Source organism: Anopheles moucheti, chromosome 3 (assembly GCF_943734755.1).
Source record: "Anopheles moucheti chromosome 3, idAnoMoucSN_F20_07, whole genome shotgun sequence".
Classification (NCBI taxonomy): domain Eukaryota; kingdom Metazoa; phylum Arthropoda; class Insecta; order Diptera; family Culicidae; genus Anopheles; species Anopheles moucheti.
This window is the reverse complement of record NC_069141.1, coordinates 78,426,625-78,454,531: the sequence shown is the minus strand read 5'-3', so window position 1 is coordinate 78,454,531 and position 27,907 is coordinate 78,426,625. Positions and strand designations below refer to the sequence as shown.

The 27,907-nt window shown below is 42.4% G+C and overlaps 1 protein-coding gene across 1 annotated transcript in view; it reads right to left on the bottom strand.

The window, feature by feature from the left end:
- The window catches only part of LOC128302081 (uncharacterized), a 57,166-nt gene that overhangs the window by 6,549 nt on the left and 22,710 nt on the right, over window positions 1–27,907 (bottom strand). Inside the window, exons 2-5 of the mRNA XM_053038806.1 lie at window positions 19,229–19,423; window positions 17,205–18,238; window positions 16,844–16,976; window positions 13,871–14,098 (exon numbers count right to left, since the gene is read on the bottom strand). Coding sequence (XP_052894766.1) covers window positions 13,871–14,098; window positions 16,844–16,976; window positions 17,205–18,238; window positions 19,229–19,423 — 1,590 coding nt within the window. The remainder of the gene's footprint in view (window positions 1–13,870; window positions 14,099–16,843; window positions 16,977–17,204; window positions 18,239–19,228; window positions 19,424–27,907) is intronic.

Here is a 27,907-nt window from a genome sequence, read left to right as displayed (position 1 = left end):
GGGGGCCTTCATCTCGGCGACCGGACCGTTTGGTTGCAGTCGGGACCGTCCCACGGATATGTGGGTCCCCCCGCCCCGGCGGGACAGATGTCCATCGAAAGGATAATAACTTGTGCGCAATGAGCTTAACGTTGCCTGTTCCGCTTGTCGTGTCGCTGCACGCGAACATCAGCATACAATGTTGCTCTCCCGGAGCCGGAGCTTGGAATGGTAGAAAATGTTCGTAGCTTTATGCAGTTAATAAATATGTCATTGCCTTATCCTTATCTTGAATGTTTATTTATCGTGGGGCCCAGTAAAAAAAAGGTCTTGAACATGGTGCATTTGTTGTGCAAGAGGTTCTTGAATCTGCATTTGTTAAACATCCAACTGTACATTATGTTTTGCCCATTCCCGCAACGGGATGTGCCAGCTGGGATGCAAAAAACCGTCCTATCTTAGGGGTAAGAACAAAATTGTTGAAAGACAAAAACAAAACAAAACAAAAAACGCCATACCCCACAAGCTTGCAGGGAAAATGGAATTGTTTCCGAAACATATTTTTGCCCTTGTGTTCGCTTACATTCTACTGGACGATGACCACTTGACACAGGGGAACGCTACGTTCCCTTAATCGTCGAACGTTTCGAAAAAACTGCAAGCGGCCGATAGTATGCCGACAAGGAAAAGGAGAAGAAAAAAACATTATCATCCCCCTGTGGGACAGGCTTATGATTTTACGCTCTTTTTTATACTTCCGGCTTAGTAGAGCAACGAAGGTTTTCTGCTTTTTTTGTTAAAGCATTACTACCCCTAAAGAAAATAAAGCACTGTGCAATGATCGCCACGAGTGAAACAATCTGTTGTCCATGGAATGTTCTTGTCCGGAAAACAACGTTCCAACGTTCCAGCGTTGAAAACGGAACGATTTTGCAATTTGCCCAGATCGATTTCAACGGCAGCTAGTGATGGATTTTATGGCATCCGTACGACGGGTGGAAATTTTTTCCTTTCCTCTGGATAATGTTGTGTTTTTCTCTTACAATATTTGCTCTTAGTAGACGCTTCCATCAACGGAAAATAGCTGTGGTATTTTATTGCATCAAGATTAAAGCAATATTTTTTATAACAAAATAAATATAGTATAATTGAAAGAAGACAATAACGTATGCAATGTGCATCTAGTTTTTTATAGTAAAACAGTTAAGAACAAAATTGAAGTCAAGATGTAAAACTACCATCTTTACTATTCTTAAAACCATACACACGTACGTAGGTGGATGTCTCTTTAAAACTGTTGTTGTTCAATGTTATTTATTTATTTATTATTGTGTTATGCTCATCGACATTGACGGACAGCTGTGTGACGGACGTGCGAATGTGTGCAGGGCGTTGCAAAAACCGATTCAGACATCATTGGCAGGCGCATGTGGCGTAAGTGTCTCAGCGACACCTGGACACAAAACCGTCCGCGAGCACCAGCAAAACCGTTGACACTGGCGATCTCAACAGTGACAGGCGACGAACCCCGCGCACACACGCAAACAGTCCCGGTCGATGCAACCGTCAATAAAGCTGTCTCGTGTCAAGTGTAATGCGTAAACCGCTACCTGTCACCAAATCGCGTGATACGCAACAGATCAATCAAGCTGCACGTTACTGCAACGTGCACGAAAAAAATCAAACACGCTCGCTAAATGTTTCTTTGTCCATACGGTTGAAAAAAAAAGCAGAGGATGAAATGTGCATTTTATTTATAGCAGAAAAAAAACGAAGCTTTTCCATCTATTTCAACGGACTCTAATAGTATCAATTAAGTTTGCAGCCGCACAGGGAAAAAAAAAACATGTAAAGTCGCGATGGCAACAAAAAAAAAATGTAATTAATTCTCCATAGCCGCTAATTACCAGTACCAGCTGATTAGTTGTTATCACATCAAAAATGCATTCCATCAAGACGTTTGATACACTATATCGAAGCGGTATGTTTACACTAGTAGCAAATACTGCTCCATGTTGTCTGCAAAGTGCAAACTTAATTAGCATAATTATGTTAACGATCATTCGCGCTCGGGTATCGTGCAGGTAGCTGAATGCTCTCTATCCGCTGGGTGTGTTTTTTTTTCTTTGCTTCATTTTGTTTTGGAAGCAATCCAATAGAAGGCGTTTACAGGCTCCCCTGGAGCTTGTTCTTGTGATGTGTGAACAACAAGTAATACCAATAATATTAATAATAATAATAATAAGAGCGCAGCAGAAAAAAAACATACACACACCCAACTAATTATCACTTCTTTTATTTGCCACACCATCGGCAGCGTTTCGCAGCGGCGGCATTGCGTCCTGTGGCTGGCAACTTGGGCAAAGCTGGGCGAAATGATAATCAGTGTCAAGCCCGACGTTTGGAGCGCCCGGCGAGATATGGCGCACGGCGTGCAGGTCTAAAGTTATGCTAAGCTATTCCACCAGCTGTCACTGTTGATGATCGTCAGCCGCAAGGGTACACGGTGTAGTTATCAGCACTGAAAGTGACACTAATTTTCCGCGCAGTAAGCGGGGAGAAGAAAAAAAAAGTGTCACGGTGCAATGAGTGCAGGTTATGATGTTTGTTGAATTGAGGATTTTTTTTTCTCTTTGCTCCAACTAGTTTTAATGATGAAAATTAATGATTTGTTATGACCAGTTCATTAACACAAATTATTGTCTTTTTATTAATTCCTGATGAAGCTTACTCATTATGTTTTGAGGTGTAATAAATTTAAAATAAACAGTTAATAAATCTCGAGTAGTTAACACTAATAATTGTTGGTGAAGAACAAGATTTCATACGGATCACTAAAGCCCTGCCCTGCCCTTTATGCTCCCACGAGGAGATTTGGGGGATTTAGTGTTTCAGCGTACCTTCAGTGTGGTGCATTCTCTTACAGGAAGTAAAAGTCATCGTACTTGACCATTTCCTAGTCTTCATTTCATTGCACACACCTGTGTAAACTCTGATAGTAGTCTCTAGTAAGTATCCCTCTATCATTTTGTGACCTAAAAATTTCAATTATGTTTAACAAACACTGCTAAATATTATGTTTCATTGGGTAGTTTTTAATTTAATGTTTTGCTTCTTCGAGCAAGGTATGTAGAAAACTCTTTCCCGATTCCGGACACACCAACAACTCTATCCCACTGACCATCGGCAGTTACAGATGAATCGAACGGACTTCGTGTTTGAAGCGGACTAATTTCCGCCCCGGCTCGATCGGTTCATCCGGTGCATCTGACCCGGTTTGCTGAGGGTGAGTGCTTTTTCTCGTGGCACATCGCCCCCGGAGCAGCAGGATGAAGCGTGAATAATTACCCAGCTGTAAATCAATTTGGTGTGGTGTCTCTGGGAGGAGTTGGAAAGCACAAGTGTAACCTGACGGCGCTTCAGGTGAGTGAACTGAGAGTGAAATCAATTATGCAAATCGGTACATGCCACTGATGTACACACCGGGTCGGGTTCGTATGACACAAATATATCTGTCTATCGGTGTACTGCACTGTTTCGATGTTGTTTTTTTTTTATTGAGTAATACTGTCAATGTAAAGACAGGTTCTTGGCTTGGTTTGGAAGTATCTAATCAACAATAGGTGGGCTTGGTAGATTTTCATTTAAATGTTTCCGTTTAAACAGTCCTGCGGTACCCCCATAACTAGACATTCAAACAAACTCCGGGCTGGACGGGCATTGTTACTGAGCAATTTAACCTATTCTCGTCTATTATCCCCCGTTCCTGCAAAGGCAACCGGATAGCAATAATTTCACGGTTTATGTTCCGGAAAAGCCCAAAACCCGCAACCTTAGTCGAAGCCGAAGCGGAATCCTTGATTGCCCGTTCCCGCAATCCGACGGACGGATTCACAACCCCAACACGAAATGCATTGACTGTGGCCATGGTTTTGTCTCGAAGCGAACCGACGCGACGGACGCATTTCGCATGCGGGATGCTGCCGGCCAGAAGGGATGATGCATTATTCAGAAGGTTTCGGTCTTGAATTCGAATTGCAAAACCCGAACCCCGGGAGGAGCCGCCCGGGATGATTTAATGGCTGGGTAACTAAACTCGGAACAGGAACGTACAGAGCGGTACATACACACAAACACACATTCACACGACCCGTTGGAGGACAATGTCGTCGTCCTCGGATGTTGACGGCAGTAAAGTAAAGGGGAGGGTACAGAGTTTGGATGGGAAGGGTTTGGATCAAATGTACGTCGAAAACAATGGCAAAACAATTGTATTTGATTTATTGTCTGAACTTTCGATCGAGTGTTGGGGTTATGCAATTGATGAAAATCGTTTGCATTCACCATTTTCTGGACGGCAACACACAGAAAGAGGAACGTTTTTCATGGCGCAAAGAAATGCCAACAGGAACAGTGTTGCTGAATACAACAAATTACAATGGTTTTGTGGCAATAATAAGGAAGAAAGACTTTTGTCTTAGTCTGTTGTCTTCAATCACTAATCGTAAATGTCAGACCCGGGCAATAGGTCTTTATTATCATGAAATTGATAAAAAGCCTAATGAAGGAACATTAAAAAAAAGGGCGAAAGAGCAATCGATAAGAGATTTATACACTTTTCCTATTCGCTAGCATTTTTTTCCGCTTTCAATAATTCTCAATCTCACCACGAACAAATCAATGCCTTTCCTACCACACTGGATCAGATTGATAGTATCGGCATGGGAACAAAGCGTTTTTTATTATACTGGCAATTTTACATAAAAATGCAATCGATCATCAAACAGGTATCATGATGATCTCGCGAACCGCCTCTGTCGACACAATGAATGGCGTCACGCGTGGAAATGATACAACAATCGCGCTCCTCCCGACATCCATCTGTGGCAGGCAGTATTAACGAGACGAAAAAGGGGGAAAAAAAAACCAGGGAGAATAAAGAACTAAATGGGAAAGCAACAGAGCGTATGCGTCAGTGAGGTGCCCCAATCGAACCGTCTCGGGATGGGTGCATCTTTATGATAATGAGTCGATTTGCAATAAAAATAATGATAATAATGATAAGTTGGTTCAGCCTCCGGTTTCATGGTGGCGCATCGAATGATGCTGCACACAAGGCACCGTGGCCTTGTTTATTAAACGGGCAAGGTGAACGCTACGTTCGGTAGAACGGTCTTTTCTCAGCCAAGTTTTGTCTCGGAATGGGTGAAGCGAGGGAGGAGGAAGCTTTTGATGAGGTGTAAATTATAGCCTGGTATCTAATAGCACCTAACTGTCGCCTGTACAATCATGCGATGTTTTTAAGCGGTGCGATGCAACACCCCAGCAGAACCGTTGCAGGATCGGTTGAGGATGATTTCGTTCGTTTCGTTGAGTAATATCAGCCAAGAAAATATTAAACCAAGCGCAAACAGCTCACAAATCCGCTGGAGCCGTGAAGAAAAACATTAGCAAATGATTGATCGCAAGATGATCCCCCCAAGGGACAACCGCACGGGACCGCGTCGGCAGAGAGAAGAGCCCGCGATCGACGAGCCGCACTGCTTCACGGCGAGAATCCTGCCCGTGTCCGCGACACATCACGGTCATTTTTTAATTCCCCAGAGCCTACGATCGGCTGCGTAATCCAATCCGCAACAGGTTGCGATCAAGGTGCATCGGTACAGAGGCAATTTGTAGCATCCATGGCAATGGCCGACGGCTGCCGTAAGGGATACCCGGGCTAATTGTGGATTTATGAGCCCGACGACCATTATTATTACGGCCTCCAGCCCGCGGTCCCGGGGTAATTTGTTTCCTAATAAGTGCAATTAATTCACACACATTTAGTCCACACAACAGCAACAAAAAAGGGAGGGAGGGCAACAAATCGTCACGCAAATCGTCGGCCATCCTTGGGATCATCCTGTACCGTAGCATCCGCTTGCATTAGGGACGCTGGCATCGCACCACACAGTATCAGTGGAAGGTGTTGAAACACGGACCGCCACCAAGGTTTGCTGATGCTGATTGCAGATGCAAACAACAACAACAAAATCGCAATTTGTATCGGATAGCTCATTTTCATTTGCGCGCAAGATGTGTTGCGCACTTCAGTGCGGTGCAGTGCAATATAGTTGCAGCGGCAAGAGGCTGCAGCTAGAAGATGTTGACCGATGAAGAAATGTTACGCTCTCGGTATTCGCGGCTACGATTGCAATTACTGTTATTATCGTTGGCGCATTTCGCTGATGAGGGTGACCGTAGGGTAGAACTAGATCCGGATGCGGTGATACGCCGCGGACGATAATGGGTGCGAATTGGGAACGAAAAGCGTTAGCACGAAGCGGAACATTAATGTTGTTTTTAAGGCGCATGTTGTGGTACCGAACAAGTCTCGTTTTAATCGGGTTTAATGCAGGCTAGAAATGAGCAATCTCTGCTTTCCGCTAACCTTTTTCGTCATGTCATGGGGAAGGGTGGAAATCTAAGCTGAGTGCGATTTTCCACCGTTACAAGACTGGCCGTTTGTTGGTTGGTTGGTGCGCTAAAAATTGTAGGCTATCACATTTAAAAACTATCCAACCGAAAGGGCACATAATTTGAGTGTCAGTCATGTTAAATATCAAGCACGAAGTGATGCTGTACCTTTGCGTGGAACAATTATTCCATTTGTCATTAGCTTACTATGTTGATAGGGTAAACAGTTAATAATTGAGGGTCACTCCGTAGATTAAGCAAACAGAACTATCAATTACATTGTTCGTTACTGCGTTTTCGTGCACAAGTAATAACGTTATTACAACGACGAGGATTGTATTTACGATGTTCTGCAATGTGCTGTGGTGAATTAGAAATGCTTCAAGCTTTTTGCAACTGTTTGAAAATTATTGTATTTGAATGTCTTTCCCACATTTGGAATACTTTTAGTGAGTTCAGTCAAGAAATCTTCGAATAGAATTGATTTTGGAATGGATTTCGGTTGGCAAAGTTTCCCAAAAAAGGGAAAACTGTTGGTTACGATAGATGGGACAGCTGTTCTAGCTTCTATATTGTTATCTTCTTATATATAATTATATTATATTCTTCAAGAAAGCATATTATGTAGTAAATTGATACAAAAACGTATGATCGAAGTCGATGTTTTAGGAATGTAGGGACTTTTATGGTCAAACTTCAAGTCAAGATTTAAATAATTCTTACATGAAACGGCGATATAAATTGATAATGATTCTGTAGTTGTTTTATTCAATTTATTTTTCAATAGACTGAACTATCGGAATATTAAAGATTCCGAACTGAAAATTTAAGATTGAAGATTGAGATGAAGATTGAGATTGAAAATAAAAGAAAAAAGTAATTTATTCGCTGACTGTAATCATAGCATTGTGGAACTAATAGTTTCCTAGGCTAATAATTGCAATATTAAACGATGGTTCTGGAATATCATCAATTTTCCAATCAAATCGCTCTATTACTCGTCATTTGCGGTACATTCGAGATACATTTACATTCGTTACAATGCACCATTTTTTTGTACCATCTGTTCCGGTCGGTTGCAGTTGCATCGCTCGCTGGGTGTGCATTTCCTCACACAATGTCGCTGCGATTGATTGCCGTTGTCGGTCGGTGTGCATTGTTGATGCCGTTGCGCAGCGGTAAGAAGAAACCAATTACGGTCCCATGCCATTCAAAGCACGCGCGTCAAGACGTCTAGTTCCAGACGGAGCCCGCGGGGTCTTAAAGTTGAAAGTTGGTGCTGCTGGTCCTTTGTAGCTTTGCGATCGATGCGATCGCGCACTGTGTGGCTGTGTGTGATGTTTTTTTTTTTGAACCGTACAAACAGGCACAATGAAGAAAAGCGACCACACTTCACTTATCGTACCAGCGCTATCTTAATCGGCTCCATCTTAACCAGCCGGGCGACCAGGTTACAAATCCCGCGCCAGAACCGGCCCCATCGAAAATTATGCCTCGTTTCGCAGACTGGAGTGCAATTTCGTTGCAAATTTGTATTACTTTTTATTGCAACCAGGGCTGGCCGCCGGCTAGTGGGTGTAGTTGGCCTCGGTTGTGGACATAGGGGGAAGGAAGCAGCGGAGATGGAAAGACCGGTAAAGAGAGGGGCATTGTAATCGCTCACGTTTTGTCTGGTGGGCTATACGGCTTTTTGTTTTATTTGGAAGGATAATTGAATTCGGATGCTGATGTCCGTGATGCCCGAGATGGACATAAGCACAGAACTGAGGAGAAAACTTCTTAAATGCCTCACAGCATTTCTGTAATATCTGACTCTCCTCGCGTCTTCTGAAGATAGAGCGAGATATGCAGCTAGGAAGGATGGATAACATCGATTCAACTACTCCTTAGGAAGGTCCACATTGCTCGGGCAACGCTTTCGTGGAGATCATTCGAACGTCTTACTTTTCCTTCCAAACCTCTTCCCTCGCGTATCTCCACAACCAACGTTCCGGAAACGGTGAATCTGACCAGCTTTACGGTACCAGGCAGGAAAAAGAGGCGAATGCGAAAGAAAATCCACATAAAAGCGCAAGGTTGTGGAGGTTACAGCCACAACGCGAAGGTCACCCGAAGATGCACTTTGCTTGCACGTCTTGTGCCGTCCACAGGGCAGCGCACGGAGCGAACAGGAACACGAGGGATCCCGGTTTGCAATTAAAACCCCACAGCAGAACGATCCATCATTGTTTTCCTACCGTCCGTTTTCCCTTTCTCCCATCCGGTGCGTCCCGGTTTTCGTTGGCCGGCACTACGAAACGTGCGCTTTTGGGAAAGCGTTTGTGGCCGCCATGCAACCGATGCACTCGCGCGAATGCACTTCTGCCACAAGCCAAAGAACGAAGAGCGAGCGAGCAAGCGAAAAGTTCGCAAACGGGATGGAGCGAGCTGGAAGCAGCCGCAAAAGAAAAGACATGCAAACCGTCTAGACTTCTTAATGATTTCGTTGTTGTTATATAATTTTTGTTATTACACAAAACTCCCGGCTATCGAAAACAATTTGTTCATACCCCAAAGTTGCATCGCATGACCGCACGGGAACTTTCGTTTCCGCGCTGCGGCTGTGTGTTCCTGTGCCGGCTACCGGTGAGCTTGAGCCTGTAGCACCGGCTCGTGTGCAGCACGTGGGAAGGTGATTGCAGTTGCGTTGCAACCCCGTTGCAGTGGAATCTGGAGCTGGAAAAACCGCCGCACCCGACCAATTCCCTGTTGCGGCGTCCCTTCAGGTGGTTGTGTGGTGCGCAAAACGGAAGAATCTTGCACGTTCATGGTTGAGCGCAACGACACGGCGATGCACTTGCGAGCTGAGCGAAAGGTGCGTGATCGAGTAGGGAAACGGGGAGGGGAGGGAGACATAGCTTTTGATGTAACAATTAAATGTGTAGCTTTTATCATTCGGCGCCGTCTGCGTGCTTGCCATAAGCGATTAAGCATCGGATTGAAACCCATCCCGGGGTCCAGCTCACGAGGGGTTTAGCAGTGAGTGTCTTAGAGTTGTAATTGGAAACATCTTGAGCGCAAATCATGAATAAATTCACATCATGTTCCGTACTAATGAAAATGGACGAACAGTGCCGGGCTACACATATGGGCAATTGAGGGTCGTATTGAATTAAACAGGTTTTCTTATCGGATGCGTTTTCTGTTCCATCTGATGAGTACCATTCAATAAGCGGAGATTTCCATTACACAATTATTTATGATCAATTTACAATAACTTCATAATAATGATAATAGTGATTGTTTAGGATAAACTACGACAATAATTCGAAGTTGTAACTTATTGGAATTTTTACATTTTTAATAATTAATCATAGAAATTTTTGAAAATTTGTTGTAACAATTTCAGCAACGACGAATAAATTATCTTTTATAAGAACTTTTCTCTAATATAAGTAGAGTTTTCTTATAGCCCTATGGTCCACGCTCTAAAAATTGTCCTTTCGACTTCTAACATCAAGATTTTAAACTATTTCATAGAAACTTCAATAAATAATCAAGGAAATAGTAGCTAACCCAATCATTAAACTAATACGTGAGAATATCATAAACACAATAACTTGAGTTAATAATTATAGTTGAATTTTGCGCATAGGTTTAACTCTTCAATATGTTTAATCTTCTCTTTATAACTTAAATCTTTTTGCATGTTGTACATTTTGAACAGAATGAATTCCCAAGAATGTTAAATTTTCAACGGACGGCGGATTGTGTTTTTATTAGAAAAAAGTTATTGTTTGTTTTAGGTTAGCTTTCTATTATTTTTTTGTAAATTTTTAATTACTTCATCATTTTACTATATTTGTGTATACATTTTTATTTATTTACTTACTTTTGTTCATTGTATTTAAATTTTTATAGCAAATATAAAAGTAAATAAATAAATAAATGAATAAATAAACAAAACCGTTTTTAATACACGTTTTTTTAGCACAAAACACAAAAGAACACAAAATAAAACAACAACGTTGAACACTGAAATTAATATCTCCAAGAAGGAATAAAGCCAAACTAACGTTGCGTTCGAACACACATTGAATTGAACAAGCGTAATTTTGCACAAAAAATTGAGTGAAAAAGATGTGTTACAGCTTGCTAGCCGCCAACTTAATAGCATCCTCATCCAAACCATATTAGACCCCGTCATCAGTCACGGGACCGTACAGGCCGAGCCCGATGCACGTGGTCGTCGCCCGTCTGCCAGCGGTCGGGCCCCACCGTTCGACCCAATTCTGTCCGTCTAAGTTTACGTCAATTGCCGGTTAGCCGGGGCAGTATCACGAACGCTGCTCGATACCAGTGATCAAAGTTTGATTGCATTTTGAAACGCAATCGGTTCTAATTGATAGCTGAGCAAAAACCCGTTGGCGATCGGGCGTTCGTACACTAGCCACGGTGCACTCGTTTGCCGTGCGGCTGAGGGTGCACTTCTGATCGGAAGTGAGACGGTGATGGCACTGACGGGAAGAAGATCAAATTTCTGGTAGCAGGCCCGGCGATGGGAAGGTCCAGGCAAGCACTAGAAATGGAGTGTTTCCTTCCTTTCATGGACGATGTGCTTTGCCGGACAGCCCATTCATAACTTGAGGCGCTCTCGTGTGCAGCACGGTACGATATGTAATATTTCGCCCGAGCAAAACACGCCGCACATGCAGCTGTTCCGTGCGCGAATCGCTGCACATATGAGAACGGTTTTTTTTATGTTGCTGCAGAGAATAGGTTAAGCAAGGCAAAATACTGTGAGGTCGAACAGATAGTAAGAAAAGAAAATGAACGTAAAACTTCCCACACTACTGGAGTTGGGGATGAAAGCGTGCGAGCGTAATTAACTCTTTCTACAAGGCAACGTTCAGCCGGGGGAATCATCGTTTTCGATGTAATCAAACTAAAATTGGGTTGCTGGCTGGGTGTTTGTGTGTATAGTTTATTTTCCTGTTGGCTTAAATCTGAAGTTGTTTACCATTCTATGCATCTTTGCAATTCGGTTCCGGACGAGTTTGGTCCGGGGTGGAGACTGAAAATTTATTGAGGAAATGCCCCAATTTTCTGTGTGGGTACTATTTCTATTTGGCTGGACGTTTGGAGTTGGGTGTTTGTAGTCCGATCCTTGCAATCAATTGGTGTAGATGCAGGATTTTTTTTTGCTGAAGGTTCAGTTAAAGTAAATAAAATGAAATAAATCCCAGTTGAAAAAATAAATCATGTGAAATCTCCTTTCTTCCATTTGAAGTTCATGTTTGTTGGAATTCGTCACGTATAGATAAATTGCTGTAGGTCATGATTTTTGTCCAAAATACATAAATTAAATTCTGTAACTTTGATAAAAATTAACAAAACAAATAAATTAATCATTGAAATTTAATCATAAAAAAATCATTAAGAACAAATTCAAATGAATCGATGAAGTATTTTATGATTATTAATTTTGAATTAATATTAGCGAATAATAAAATAGGAATGACAAATGACAGCATTTGTATCATTACTGGCGATGCATTGTAACTACTTACAAGCAGTAAAATGGTAACATGCTGGTGCGACACTTCACACAGCTACCGTTCCATAACAACCTCCTTAAAACCCCCCCAACCAGTAGCAGTCAACAACCCAATTACACAACTTTTGACTCCAACAAAAAATAAATAAAAACCGTTGCATTAATAGTCCTTGCACACTTCTACCCCCGGCCCCAAGTCCACTTGCAAGGCGTCCGCGAGATGACAGTGTTACAGTATCTTTTTTTCTCTTTAAATTTATTTTATTTTATTTACATCTTTTCACCATAAGTGCGGTACACTTATTAATGCGTTGCACTTGTGGTGCGTGCGGCAAATATCCGAGAGTGCATCCGAGGGCGTAAGTGACTCACCGATAAAAGTGCACCCCGCACATACGCACAAGCACACACACGCACACACGCACACACTCGCAGGCATATGCAGAGGGGCATAAAAGTGGAATCGGACAAGCGGGTCAACCCAAGTCGTGGCGTTGCGTGCGTTTTTCATCATCTTCGTCCTTACCGGTGCCGCCCTGCCTGATACGCCGACACGATGCACGCGATGCAAACGCACGCACACACACACACAATCACACACGCGCGCCGGCACCGGGTCGTTGGAGTAATTTAAAATCTTGTTTTGACACTTTGCGCTTTGCGTGTGCTGCCCATTAAGAAGAAGTGTTTGCCTTTAAGCCGGTTGCTTCCCAGGCGCCTTTGGGGTAGTTATGTGTGGTTATTCTTTTTCGCTTATTATTATATCTCCATTGGTCTCTTCTTTCTTTGGCTTATTTTAGTGGTAAAGCAAGAAAAAAAAAACAACATAACCGGGACGTGTGCGTTGGACGCGTGGACATTTTAAATGGGTCGCGTCAGGGTCGGCGGCACGGTAGGCAGTAAAAGGTCGGGACTATTCCGAAGCCAACGCCGGAACGAAGCGTAAACTGGGGCTGGTTTATTTATTGGCGATGCTTATTTGGCCGGCCCATTTGGAGGACCGTCGAGGACAACAATTGATGAGCGACATCGGTCATGGTATTGTAAGGTTTTATACCTACAGGTGAGGTACTCAACGGCGAAACAGTTGGGGAATGGTAGGCGATCGGGCTCTAGTACACCGAGGTATTTAGTACCGTGGAGGACTTCCGGATCGCAGGGGTGTAGTATAGTTTAATTTAATTGTAGTAGTAGTATAATTTAATGTAGCATATACAGTTTTACAATATATAAAAAAAGGTTTGTATACGTAACTAAAGCGAAGTTCAATTTTTTTTCGCGAGTAATACATCCAGGTTCATTTGAGTAGATACGTACAGTTTAGCATGTGACAATACATTTTTTCCACTTTCTCAAAGTAGAAGATCTCTGAAACATCTTGAACTCATCCTCAACAAAAACAGAAATGTCCTCCAAAAAGCCTTCAGTAAGAACAAAAGTCTTTACGTTGCAACACTGTGGTTTGCAACTCGTTATTTAGAAATTCTCATAGTCTTTAGCAAATTGAACTTCATAGATTTTCGAAATCAGACATTTGTGGATTTTACCAATATCCTGCACATCGTGTATTCTTCAGATATGTATTATTGAAGGAGGTTTTCTACGTTTAAAAAATAATATTATTTGTTTAAGATCAACAATCCCTCATTCACTGTTCGTTAAGGATACCATAGTCAAACTAATTTAATTTAATTTAATGATTACTTAGGTTATAATGTAATAACCATTGTTAAAATTAAACAGAAAGGAGAAAAGAAGGCGATTGAGTTAAATCAGATGATGTAGGAATATTATCACTCTTTTATAGTTGGTGTAAACTTGCGATAAAAGCATATTCTTGAAAAAAAAAAAGTACATTTATAACTGCATGTATTTAGAATAACAGAAACCACTTACCCACGCAACGGCCCCGATAAGCAACCGGAATGGCACGACCAGTGAGACATGCTTGACGCTTCAGCTCGCAGATGCTCGGATAGGTGATCCCATCCGTGCCGCATACAACTGATTTGGGCGATCGATCTGCACGGCACTCCGTTCCACCGCAGGATACACAGTGTGGTGTCGCATTCTGGTCCTCGATGCAACGCTTCCCATCCGGACACTGGACAAACTTACAGGACGCTAAGAGAGCACGGGGTAAAGCGGTAAGAAAAGAATAACCGTATTAGCACACTTTGACACGTTACCGTGGGGTGTAACGAGAAGGTTGATGTGTTTTTTTAATGTACATTCTTGAATCAGCACGCGCAACAACTGTGTCCACTACGGCACGAGACGATTCCAACTGTGACGATAAACATACCGCTCGGTGGCCCTGCAATACACACCTTGCACGCGCGATTTTAATGCTTGCCCGCCCGCTGTGAGGCCGATGCCACGCTTCTTAGGTGAAAGATAGCGGTTAAGTGTGTGCTCCCACACGGCCAACCCTCCAGTTCACACTTGCACACGGTATGGGCAGTTACTTGTAGTTATATTTATTTTTTTGTGTAGTTGATTTAATTTTCTCGCCACTGTTAATCACCTGGGCCCCGAGGCCACCTTATGGCGGGCGTGTGCCAAAAGTCGACACGCCACACCAATCGTTGATGAGTTGCGGCTGCCTGAGCAGCCTCAGGGCTGCACGGGGCGATGTGCATGTGCAGTGACAAAACCAACCACAAAAAAATACTTAAATTGCAATGCACATGCATGCATGTTTATTTACCGGTGATTTGAACGTGCAAAAAAAGACATCAATTTGCTGCTTTTCATCTGGCTGCCAAACCCCTACCGCCATTGGAAATGGAGTGGATGGCAATGAGTGTTCATGGGCGGAGAGTCCTGTTAGTTTTCGTTTCGTACATCATAACCACTGATTGGTGCATGCTTGTGAAAGGAGAGTGCATATTGTCATACGCGTTAAGATAATTATGAACCGTTTATTGGTGCGGAGTTTGGGGTGCTTTTGCGCTGAAATTGGCGAAGCAAATTGATCCAGGCGAATAAAATGTGGCGCAAGTTTTTCCCCGCACGAAACTAGTTTTCTCGCAGGGGTGAATGTTGATCAATTCTCAAGAAACGATTAAGATAAGAATCACAACGTGATGTATGACATTTCGAAGAGGTTATGCAATTGAAGCAATGGTCGGTAATGCAAGCAAATGTCATATCCAGTACAAGGTGAGTTTAAGCTGAAAATGTATATTATACTTTTAGCGACGAAAATCATGCTGTATTTCGAAACTTCTCTTTCAAATTATTTTTAAACTATTTGAATGTAAAAGAGAAAGACGATATGGCCCTCCTGCAGAAGAAAATGACTCTACTTTCGCTACGCAAACAAGTTTTGTCCGTACGCCAGGCTAATAAAAGGGTAACTAATTCACCCACGACTAGAGAAAACAAACCGGCACCGTGTCCGATGATCGTTCGCGATCGTTAAACCTACACCGTGGTATGCAATTACATCCCATCACCCTCAGCTGAAAGGCTGGTGATCAGAAGCAGCATCGTAAATACTTCAACCGCTGATACAGCCCAGACCGATGATTACCGTGCACCACGGCAAGAACAATAATCTTCACTGAATTCCGCACATGATGATCACCAATTTCCATCAGCATTTGTGCACTAACTATGGGCACCCGGCGCACCGCTCACTTCATGCAGTAGGGGTCAGTTTCCTTCGCGTTCGACAAACAAACGTAGACCCTAGCGGATTCCCATCTTCAAAGCAGTGGATGCAGTGGAGCAAACGCACCCGTACCCGCCTGATCGCATCGTTAATCGTGCGTCCTCCACCGCCGGTAATCGTCAGTCACGCAGCGCGGATGAGGGTGAAAATAAATCAGAGTAAAATTTACGACCGCCAGCGTTGCGGCCCCGTGACGATGCAGACGACACGATCGTCTTCCGTTAAAAGTTTGCGACCCCGGGGGAAGGGTTTGCGCTTTTTTTTTTTTTGGACAGTGTGTGATGGAGCAGAACGGTTTGATCTAGTGGTTCGCGTGTTGCGCGAAGTGCTGAAGCATTCTGTCATCAAAGTGAGCGTTCACTGCGGTGTAGGTGAGGGGGATTGTTTGATGTTTAGTTTGGCTCCGCACATACTGCCGCTGACAGCTTGCTCAGTACGATGGATGCAGGAAGCCATGTTTTTCCCGGCCGCACTCGATCATGTGCGGGAGGTGCTGTAATTAGCTTCGGCAGTATTGCTTTTCAACGGTTTAGAGCGCATTCCGACGAATGTTATCTTGGCATCCACAAAATTAGGATGCATTTTAACGATGGGTTTGTCGGTCAGGAATGGTCATCTTATTTCACGTGGTTGAAGGTTGAACAGTGTAAATTTTACGCAGAATTCTTCAAAATTATTAGTATGAGACTCAACAACATCTACGGTTTTTATCGCAAAAGGGTCCATTTTTATGCCTTCAGAATCTCCAACTATATTTATTAAAGTTATTGAACTTTATGAAAGGAAAACTCCCAATTATTATCGCAACCATGCACGCGGAACATGAATGATGAATTAACTATTAAAAAATATGAAGAATATTTCCACGGATTTTTGGTTCAAGTGACAAATTGGGAACCATCTCTGGTATCTGTTCATGAAGAACTAGAAATATTTGAAACTTTTACAAGCTAAATGTGCTTAAATGTTGCTTAAATCCAACATAATTGATTTTCCAAACATTCCATTTCCAACAATAGCAAATATTGTAAAGGAAACTGGGCGTTATGCATCGAATTTATTAATATTCGCAAACTTCAGCTTCTTAAAGTGCAATGAAAAATGTCTATAATATTAAAAAAATAATTCCTATCAATTTCTTCAAAAACGAAACACTTAATAATAAGACTTATACTTAGAATAATACTTACTTTGGCAATGTCCTTTGTAGGCAACCAACAAGGAGGTAATTTCCTGCCTGCAAGCCCGCTTTTTCAACTGACATTCGGTTTTGTACGTTCTACCGTCTGTACCACAGACTGGATTGTAGAAGTTTGTTTGATGCTGCAATAAAAAAGGGGAGTTTTTAGCATTAGAACTCAAGTGCCGACAAAATAAAATAAAATGCAAAACTATGACTCAAACTAAGAAATAAATAGTCTATTGGTGCTTGTATAAAACGCTCTAAAAATAAAATAAAATCAAATTTAAATGCCTCAACCTCAATCCAACAACCAAAAAGGCACAACAGAATTAAAGAATTCGTTCCAAAACGCGTGCAGATGATCTTACCATAATTTCATTGCCCCAGTAATCTGCCATCGGCAGGCCCTGGTGCTTTCGATTTCTTCGCTGCTGCTGGTGATAGTTCTCGATGAAGAAGACGTCGTCCACATAGTTTGGCTCGCGGCGCGGTACCCGTACCGCCGTGCCGTTCTGCTTGCGACCGACCCGCGGAACACGCAGCAACTTTGGCTTCCCGAACGCGATGAACGGTGCGACGGTGGTCGACTTTCGGTGGGTTTGTTCGTTCATCGTCTGATTGCCCCGGACCGGCGCATCCTTCCGATGGTGGCGACGCGTTGTGGTGGGTGGCATAAAGGTCGATACAGCACCGCGTCCTCGGCCCTTGGCCGCTGCACCCTTGCCGCCGGTGGGATTGAAATTTAAAGCTAACCCGCTCTGCTGCAGTACGATCCGTTCGCCACCGGTCCAGTCGCGCCCGGATGGGGTGCAGCCGGGCGGTACGGGACCGTAACTCGCCGCAGTACAGTTGCGGGGCTGGTGGGTGAGACCTTTGGACGTGCTGGTGCCACTACTTCTACTATGCTTACTGCTATTACTACTACTGCCACCCCGACTACTACTCACTAATGTCACAGATTCCAATAAATTATGCTTCTTATCCTTAGCGTTATCCTTGGCGCTGGGTTTTGCGCTCGCTCTTTGGCTACCACCGGGTGATCGGTTTTCACTTAGGCTAGACTTTTTTACACTCCTGCCGCCGCGTCCGTCGACCGTGTCCGGGCCGGTGTACCGTAGCTGGCGCGGCCTCGGTTGCCGCCCGGTGTCGGCGAAATACTGTCGGTGGTTTCGCTGGCTTTCGCTCAGGTTGATCACCTTAATGTTTTGCTGGTGAAAGCGGGGCTGCTGCTCGTGTTGCTGCTGGGGCTGGTGCAGCTGATGCAGCCGGTTGTTGCGTCTGGATGACTGTGGGCGCCGTTTGTTGCTGCCACCGCTGCACGTCGGTGCACAGATGCATTTGGGACGATTGCGGCGCATCACACAACGTTTATTTGGGCCACATTTTGCACGGTCGCAGGTATCTGTTGGATGAGGATAAACAGTAGTTTAAACCTTCTGGTAAGAATTCCCTAAAAACAAGGATTCATTCATTCATTCGTATTTTGCTCTCTTTAAAAAGTACAGAGACTCTTTAAAATATGTGTGGAGTAATATTTCGGACAGTTTAACTTACAAAAATTCTAAAATTTATAATTGTTAGAGCAGTTGAGTCTACTTCTTCCCAATATATTAATACAAATTATTTAAAAAAATTTGTCAATTTCAGTATGAGTATGAGAATCAGTGATGCTTGTTAAAAAATGAAAACTATTTCTTAAATTCATTAGGTGAAGGGCCACGAGAGTTGACAAAATGCTGACAAATTTGTCAAGTGACAAAATCAGTTTGTCAACTGCGAAAATCCACTATACCGTTGCCGCGCCCACAATTTTACTCTTTGACAATATAAATTGACAAGAATATTCACATGATCGACGGAGCATTCGACAGTTGTTACTAAAATAATAAATGATTTCATGATTTTATTTTTTGTGTAAACATTAACAGACTTGAGGAAAAATGATAAAATATAAGTTATAGTTCATTAAAAAATCAAGCTTATGTACTTCAAATGCAGAATAAAATATAATTGTCCGATAAAACGGTGCCACATTTTTGTCTTGTATTGCAGCTGTCACAAAAAATTTTGTCAGCTTTTTGTCAACTTTTTGTCGTGGATTTTCTTCAAAATGAAGTTTGATAAAAGCTCACAAAAAGTGACAAAAGCTCCGTTTTGACAAATTTATCGCCATTTTGACAGCTCGAGTGGCCCTGCACCTATTGCCACTGGAAAAGTATGTTGCACAAATTTATTAACACTTCAAAACATATGTATCGTTGCGGTTTAATTAACAGTCAATATGTCAAATATTTAATAAATTTTCATTATTTCCCCATCGCTGACATAAAAAACTATCGAGTGAAATATAAACCGACATTGGGCTTAACAAAGAAAAGGATATTTCACCTACCTAAACATGACGAGCACTCCATCCCATCGTTAAACGCGTTGATGAAGAACAGACCAACATCCGGAATGTCCCGCTCGCTGAAGCCCTTCCCGCCATTAGCGCCGGCCCCGCAGCAACTCTCTCGCGTCACATTACGAGCGAACAGCTGACTGCACTTTCCCGACGACTCGTACCGCCGCAACCAACAGGTACCGGCTGGAATGGAAGCAAAAACAATAAAAAAAAAATCAACCAAATGAGATAAAAGCTGAAATAGCAACCCTGAAATGCAATCATCAATAACGCCACACCACGGCGGGCGGCATGGCAACACCGTGGTCCGTGGTCAAAGATCGCCGATAGGATGGTGCAACAGGTCGCCTCATACGAACCGGGAGTTTTTTTTTTCTTCTGCCCCAGCTCGGATGCACTCCGTTCACACGGTACACGGGTTGGACGCTTGATTGCAAATAGTGAAATCATAAATTCAATATAATAGATGCCGCGATCAATTAGCCTCCCGGTACGGTGCGGCGACGGATGGAAACCGAAGCGAAAGCCCCATACACGGCACCGCCTGCAACGGATCGTGCACCGCCTGGCAACGAGATGGGTCGATATACGGACGGGACCACCACCGTCGGTTGGCTGCGGTGGTTGCATCGTGTGTGAAACCATTTCGTGGCCGCGGTCCAGATGATAGACGGTACGTCGCATCAACGCACGTGTTGCACCCGTACGGTGCAACGTGGCCCAGAGTGTGAGGTTGCGGTCTCTTTGATTGAAACCGAAGATGCATCTCTCTCGACGATACGGCAGCAAACGGTACTGGCAAATTGGTTGAAGGTGCCGGTTAAACTCTGTTGGTTTAAAATTTCGATCGGCAACTGACATGTATCCGTTTTGGTGTGTGGTTTATAGTATTCTAGGTCGAGTCCATCAATCCGTTCAGTTTCAATAAATGTGTCAAGCTTTACGCAATACTTAAAATTGATTTTATACTGAAAATGCGAACGTATTTGATTATTTACATTAAAGGAAAATAACCCAATCATGAAGCTAATTGAAGGAGATTATTTTGTGATATGAAGTTAGCACAGAGCAATCAAACGCTATATTACAGATAGTTTCTCACATTCTACTGGCTATTCAGCACACAGTGAAGGACAACAATACAGCATTAATCGGCTACGCTTGATTGTGAAAGAACCACGCGAATGTATCTAAAAACTCGCTATCAACTTTCCCATCTGCGATCGGTTTGCGTCGGTAATCTGCGCGGGCACATATATATCTGTATATATTTTCCGTACATATATTCCGTGCACGTGCACCCATTTCCACCGATGGCAATCATTCATTTTCTATAGCCAGCGTGTCGGGAATGGGAAATGAGATGGTACAGCGCAACGCAAAAAAAGGAGGCCTTATTCACTCTGAACAAAACCGTATCTCAATTGCATTCATCCCCGAGAAGCCATCATTAGGCTGCTCATGGCAGGCGCACACAGCGCAGCCTCCTGTGGAGAAGCACCGATTCTGATCGCGCGCACCAATTATCGTGGGTATCGATTTGAAGTGTCTTGTTTGATCAAGCATCCGTCATGTTGTTTTTACTGGGTGTTTTTTTTCGTTTTTTGTTGAACTATCCCACAATAGCTCATTAATCTTGCGACATGCGGCCACGAGGTAGGAGAAAAGTTTGTTCATATGTCGAGATAAAGGGTTCACCGGTGGTATTTTAATGGTTTGAGTGTGTGTGTTTTTTTTTCCTTTTTGCTCTGCACGGATTTCGTTTCGATTTATGTGACGGCACACTGAATGGAGGACGTTCGTTAGAGGGAAAGTCCATTGAGCTAGGAGAGTTAACGTACGTCCGTGAAACAGGAATCGCTCAAACATCGCCGATTGTTTCGCTTCGCAATACATCTATTCATTACAACCTTCCATTAAGTGACCTGCGCTTGTTTTTATCTGCACACAGAAAACCTCATCTAATAAGGAGCTTTGTACGCTGGCCTATGTTGCCCAAGCCAGTTGAATGGACGGTGTGAGCAAAAAAGTTGAAACATTTAAATACCTTCGCTGCTTACAGGTTGCAAACCGTCGTTAGTTGAAGGTTTACCGGGGAGCTCAGTGACGGGCTTGTCAGAAAATGCAATTGGAGCATAACCGTTCGACCACCCAGCGGTTTTTGCGAGCTGAAACCTGATCCTGCATTATGCAGGAGCGCCATTTTGTATTCAATTAATATGATCACCCGATCGCACCCGAACACACACGCCACCGGTGGTATAAAAGTTCGTGAATCATCGGTAGCTCACAAATATCGCCACATCACAGTTTTCAACTTCGGGGGTGGCGCACAGCATCGCGATGGAGGCGCACGGTCCGTCAAGGTTAATTGTTTGAAAAATGCATTTTTATCCCCGGAACGGTGTCAATTAACGGTAAACTAATGATGACCGTTAAGATCGGCAATGCCGGCTGACGTTAAGGGGTGGTTGGGGCTACCGTGCTTTGATGTCTTTGACAGGGCTCAAACCGCTCAAGCCGCGGTCCCGGCGCATTCAATTAACACAAACGTTCACTGCACGAAGAAAATGCATCAGATTTGGGGTTGCGCAAAAGAAGGGTTTTTCACACAGCGGTGGAACTTTTGATTTTTGCGATCAGTGATCCGAGATTCAGCACACGGCGAGAAGATGGTGCAAAATGGGGTTTGGTGGCAGAACGTGACGTGGTGGCAAGCGTGAACCCGGGGCAATGCGGCGAATGAAAATCATAAACTAGATCGCATTTCAACTTTGTATGCTGCACAGGGAATGCTGTGCGGCGGTGAACTGAATGGGTTACCTGGTTTTACAATTTTACGACTGTTTGGAATGCACAACATTGCTTGTTTGCAATGTTCGGTATTTGGTCGGCGCGATTGCGATACCGTATTAATTATTTCATTAATGTTGTCTCCATTAGCCGCGAGATGTCTTTTTTTTCTTCAAACCACCTCATTATTGTTTCATGTACCGGCGGCGTTGACTGATCGATACATCAGTAAATTGAATTGATCTATTTAGCCGCCGGCCGTGTACTGCCCGTACGTGATCGGGGTGTTTTATGTTTCGTTTGTCGGTAAAATTTAAAACATGCTGCACGTATCTTATGAATCGAGCGCATTTCCACTTTTTTATTATACGCATTACAGCACATACTGCTTGATTAATGCATTATGTTGCCTTTTTGCTTTACTTCACTGTGACATTGTACAGTTGAGAGACCTAAACGTTAGATAAAAGTAAAATGAATTTAATTAGTCTAATGTTAAAAAATGTCAATGATTTTATTTAATTTAAGCAACATAACCTTTTTATATACAACAACCTCAAGAGGTCTAGGGCTGTCATTTTGTATAACAGGTGTGTTTAGAAATGATTATTAATTTTATAATAATAATAAAAAAAAAACAATTTTATACAATAATTCGAAACTGCAATTCCATCATGATAGGATAACAAATGAAAAAAAAAACAAACTCAAATCAGATATATAATAATTAAATAAAAAGAATGGTTGATTTAAATAAGTTATTTAACATAAACTAGTCAGACATATAGAATAGACCTCACTTGATTAGGAGACCGAAGAAAAGATAGATAAAACATGGAGAATAAAGGAGAACAGAAATTCAACAAGCGTGTACACAGTGCACGCGATCACAAACGGTAGATATTTTCATAGCTAATGTATGCTAATGCGTGGACTCTAATGTGACGGCAGTGATGTATATTTAAGCATCTTCGATGGTTTTACACATCATTCAACTGATCTCTGCTTATTTCTTCCCATCCAGCTTGCAGGATCCTGAACCATTCGTAACGCGCAGTGCGTCATCAATCATTATTTTAATGTTGTTGCCCATCGTTACACTCTATTTAGCATACGCCTCTTGTCCGGTGACGTCTTCAAAGCGACGAACAAACTTAAAACAACACCAACCGCAACCGCAAGAAAACTGCCAGCAAGAACGAAAAAAAAAACTGTGCTCATTAGCAAGTCACAACTGTTGGCAAAACACACTTTATTTTAACTGAATGAATATTATTTCCAAACAAGGTGAAGCTATAGAAAATATGGATTACTCAAATCAAATAAACGTTAATGAACGAAATTTCTTGAGAATATATAATGAAAGATCATAAGTACGGTGTTAAAGCAGCGATTATTGTGATGAAACCGTTCAAAAGACATTTTCCGCCTCTCGGAGCGACGTTTAAAGAAACTTTTTCATCTTGACCAGATTGTTACGCGAGGGGTAAAAAAATTATCCCAAAAAAACTAAGACTTTTACAAGTGGATGGATTTTTGTACAGCACCTAGTTTTATATGAAGCACCGCAGCAAAGCAGAAGCCCAACCACGGAGTTTGTGGCGTAAAGTTTCCGGCACGAAGGCATACCGTGTCCATGAGTAACCGTATTAGAGTGTTTTTCCTGAAGATATTCTCTTCTCTTTCCCTCCCGGTACAAACTGACAAAATGTTCTCGTCTAGAAACGCACGATGAACACAATCTGGTGAATCACGACGCAACGTACCATTTCAATTAGAAGCCGTTTGGTTGGTATGCTAAAACTTTGCAGACGCTCGAAGAAAAAACGCGTATGCTGGCTTTCCTTTTGGGTATTCTAACCTTCGTTTCGACTGACCAGAGCATCACGTGTACGATTGTTTGATGGTAGTAAAACATTAAAAAAATAGCTTTAGACTGATACGGTTTACAGAAGATGGGATGTTTGGGATGTAAGTGTTTTAAGCTAACTTGGTGCGTACTTCTTCGGAAAATAAAATAATATATGTTTGAATAAATCAAGATTTGACTAATCAAAATTCGTAATGGAGACGCCTGGCAATTTTCAACAGTGTTGACATCTACAGTATATAGAACTAGATTTTTTGAATGAGACTTGTAATTAGAAGGTTTATTTATTTTCATACAACTATTAAGCGAAATAAGCCTGCATGTTGAAACTTAGATTAATTTCTCTTTTATTTTCTTATTTACACTGTGTGAGTTACTAACCTTTGTGACTAAGGGTAGAAGGGTGGCAACCCTATGGCTTTTGACTTTTGGAAAAAAACATAGCTAAATAAGAAAATAGTTTGAGTTCTGACAATATATATGGCTTTCTGTTTGTGAATTTAAGTAAGGATTGTTATTCACCATAAAATTTGTGTCGAACCCCAAATCACTTATACATAGTCTAGGAAGTCTATCCGTCTAAATGATGTCAAATATGTCCATGTCAGCTTTCACTTTTACGAGATCTCAATACATTATTCCGGACCTCGAAACATTACTCATTAGCCCTTGGTTTGGATAGTATTTCTAAAGAAAAGTTTAAACCAATTATTTGAAAAATAGTAAAACAATGCACAGTTTTTAGTGACTTTAATAACCTTTGGTACAGTTAGGTCAAGGTTCCAAAGTTTTCCAGCCAAAGTTTACTAGATTATTTGTTGTTTATTTTATTTTTTTTATAGTAAAGTCCGGCCGTACCAAAAACCTGCTTGTGCTATGCGCGTCTTCAAAATTTTACAATTTCAACAAAATAATTCCGAATATCAATAAACACAAAATCAGATTCCTCATACAACAGTCACAATCGTTGTATGGTTCCATTTCTTTCTTTCCATCCATTGACAACTGCGTTATAATGATTCATTTGAGCCGATCATCTGCCCGACGCTTATGGTGCTAGAGCAACGCAAAAATCCATCAATCACTGCCAATTCCAGTCACGTTTCAATACGCAAATGAGTGTGAACCGTTCAGCAGTGATCGTCGCTGCTGTGAGCTGTTGTTTTTCTTTGCCGTTCCATTCATCTTTCATCTTCCATCAGGTATATGTGTGCAGGTGGGCTGGTCACGTTGAAATTTTGAGCGATGAGACGGAAATCAACTGCCCAAAAATACAATCCATACAGCTCGGAGTGTAACGAATGCGGCGTGTGACGGCTGTACCGATTACTGTGGGCAGTGTCCTCATTGGGCACTTGTGAGAATCTCCAGTGCATATTATTATGATGCATTTTGTGACCGCAGCTTTCGCCATTTCGCCATGCACTTTACACACGGCGAATGCATTTCATTGGGTGATTTTGGCTTTTCGAGTGTGTCCTTTCTTTATAGCTTTTTTTCCTTCATTCTGTTGTGGTTCGTTACACAACAAATTCATTAAAATGAAATTTAAATTCATCAACACAAACATTTACGCTGGCCGTGCTGCGTCATAAATTAATTTGAAAGTAGTCCCATCTTGCTCGCGGCGTGGCATGCTCAACGTCACGGATTGGCTTGGACGATGGCAAGAGCTAAACCGTAAAGTGTGATGTTTATGCTACCTAATCGTTTTAAGCCAACTTCGATGCCGCACCAGAGCGAGGATCGTAAAAGAAACAACAGAGAAGCGATTCCAAATAAAATAAATACGTTCGCTGGTTCGCTACATTTTCGGTGCGCGGTGTGCAAACCGAAGATGGCGTGTTCTGGAGACGCATCCCGCAGCGTCAGGTTGCATATGAAAATGGCGATGCGGTCAATTGACCAATCAGAAAAGGCAAACAGGCACACCGCGATGCTGACCGCCTGACTTGACTGACAAATTGCACTTACCGCGATGCAGTTTTGTGCGGGATGCAGCCTACGATCATTCCATGCCACTCGGCCGGTTAATTGGAAGGGAAGGGACAATTTGTCGAGAACAATCGGGTACCATCTTCATTGTTGAACGTCGAGCACCCCATGCTTTGATCTTGACGCATAGAAACTGCGCCGTGCAAGATTTACGTTCTAATCGATGATGGCTTTGGAAAATTTTATTTCAATACTGCTCGATTAAATTCCACCAATTATGGGCGATGAATCGAAATCATATAAGTAAAAATTGTATGTAAAACCAGCAATCAACCCAATGCGGAGAGGTTTATTTGGTATGCGACCGGTGTGCGACTGGGCGACATCGCGTGGGAGCATAAAAATGAAGGTTTATTGATCATAAAACCCAATCGCACTCGATTGCCGATCATGTCTGGTACGTGAGAAGCTTGAATTCGGAGCTATGTAAATTGTGCATTGGCTAAATTGTAAACGATCGCTTAAAGTGATCACTAAAAATTAAGCAATTACCAAAGCAAATCAAAACTTATTCTGTAAAAATATGCAAAATTAGCAGCGTGATCCTCGAAATAAAAGAATTTAATATTTCTTATGAAACCTTTTGAAATAATAATTAAATAATTTCTATTGCCCTTATTACTTAATAAAACCAGAGCAAAATACATTATTATTTCTATAACTACTCTTAAGTAAAGAAATAAAAATCTTCCCGTAACTGGGAAGGGAATGGCTAGGTAAATAAATCTTAAATTGCACTAATTCCACTCGACCCTAGATGACCGACTAGACGGTTGGTCGGACCGTACCGAGGTGCCAACGTCGAATTGCTTCGCAGAATTGCCAAGCCCACCAAAAGGTATCGCTTTCCATCCCCGGGGGATGCGGCTAGCAAGAAATTGGTTTTAATTAAGTTCCACCAATTGCCCGACAATGATGTAAACTGATACCGAGCCCTTTGGCATCCCTTTGGCATCATGAATAGTTAGGCGTACAGCCGGTTGGGATGGAAAAGAGGAAAAGGAAAAGGAAAAGGGTTTACATCCAATCAGTGTAATCAACATCAACAACATAATCATTATCATCATCAGCATCATCATCAGTGATGATCGCCATTTGTCGGCAGGGAGCATTGTCATCTGAAGGGGGCACCAGAAACCGAGGCAATGGAAAACCGAGAGTTACCATCCTTTTGTTGGTTATTATAGACATCATAATTGAAAAAGTACAACTCAATAATAATCAAGCGATCGTCGAAGACAAATTCCACACAGGGCAAGGTGCCGGGGCGAGCTACGGGCGGGATCACCAACACACTACTGCCGCAATCGTCAGTGTCGTGAAATACGCCGGCTCCAAGTGCACTTTAAATTGTCTCCTGCAGTGGCGCGATCTGTTGCTTGTGTAACGATGACACGAGTGGTATTGCAGTGTTGCAGCAGGGTGTGCTAGGGTAGATTGAAGCTGCATTTCTGAGGTACTAGTAAGGGGTTGTTCGTTGGACGGTGTTGTTGATGGGAACCGTATTACACGGGATGGTTGCTGTTAAATAGCGACAACGTATCAAGCGAACAAAAGTGTCCTTTGTGCGCCATGCCATACTAGGGAGGTTCAGCTTCTATTTTGTGCGGTAAACGATGTACAAAAGATACACGAATTCAATGGAATAGCTGAACGCAATGGTTATCTATGTTATGAATGTTCTATCGCAGCTATTTCGAAGAAGTTTATCCCGGTTTAAGTTTAAGTCAGGTAAAAACGATCAAATTCAACTAAAAATGGTTTAAGCAAATGTGAAGAATTCCGGATCTTCAACGCCTTATCGTTAACATATTTAACAATAACACAATTTAATTTCAACAAAGTCTTAAATTAGCACAATTTGACCGCTTTAACTTGAAACCCCGGTAATGGGTAAATTCATATTAATCTGAGTTCCTGTGTAACCCGAGGCTTCCGAGTTCAACCTTCAAAGTTGGAGCCTATTCTTTATTCGTCTCTGTACTTCAGGTAGATTTGGAATTCTTCGT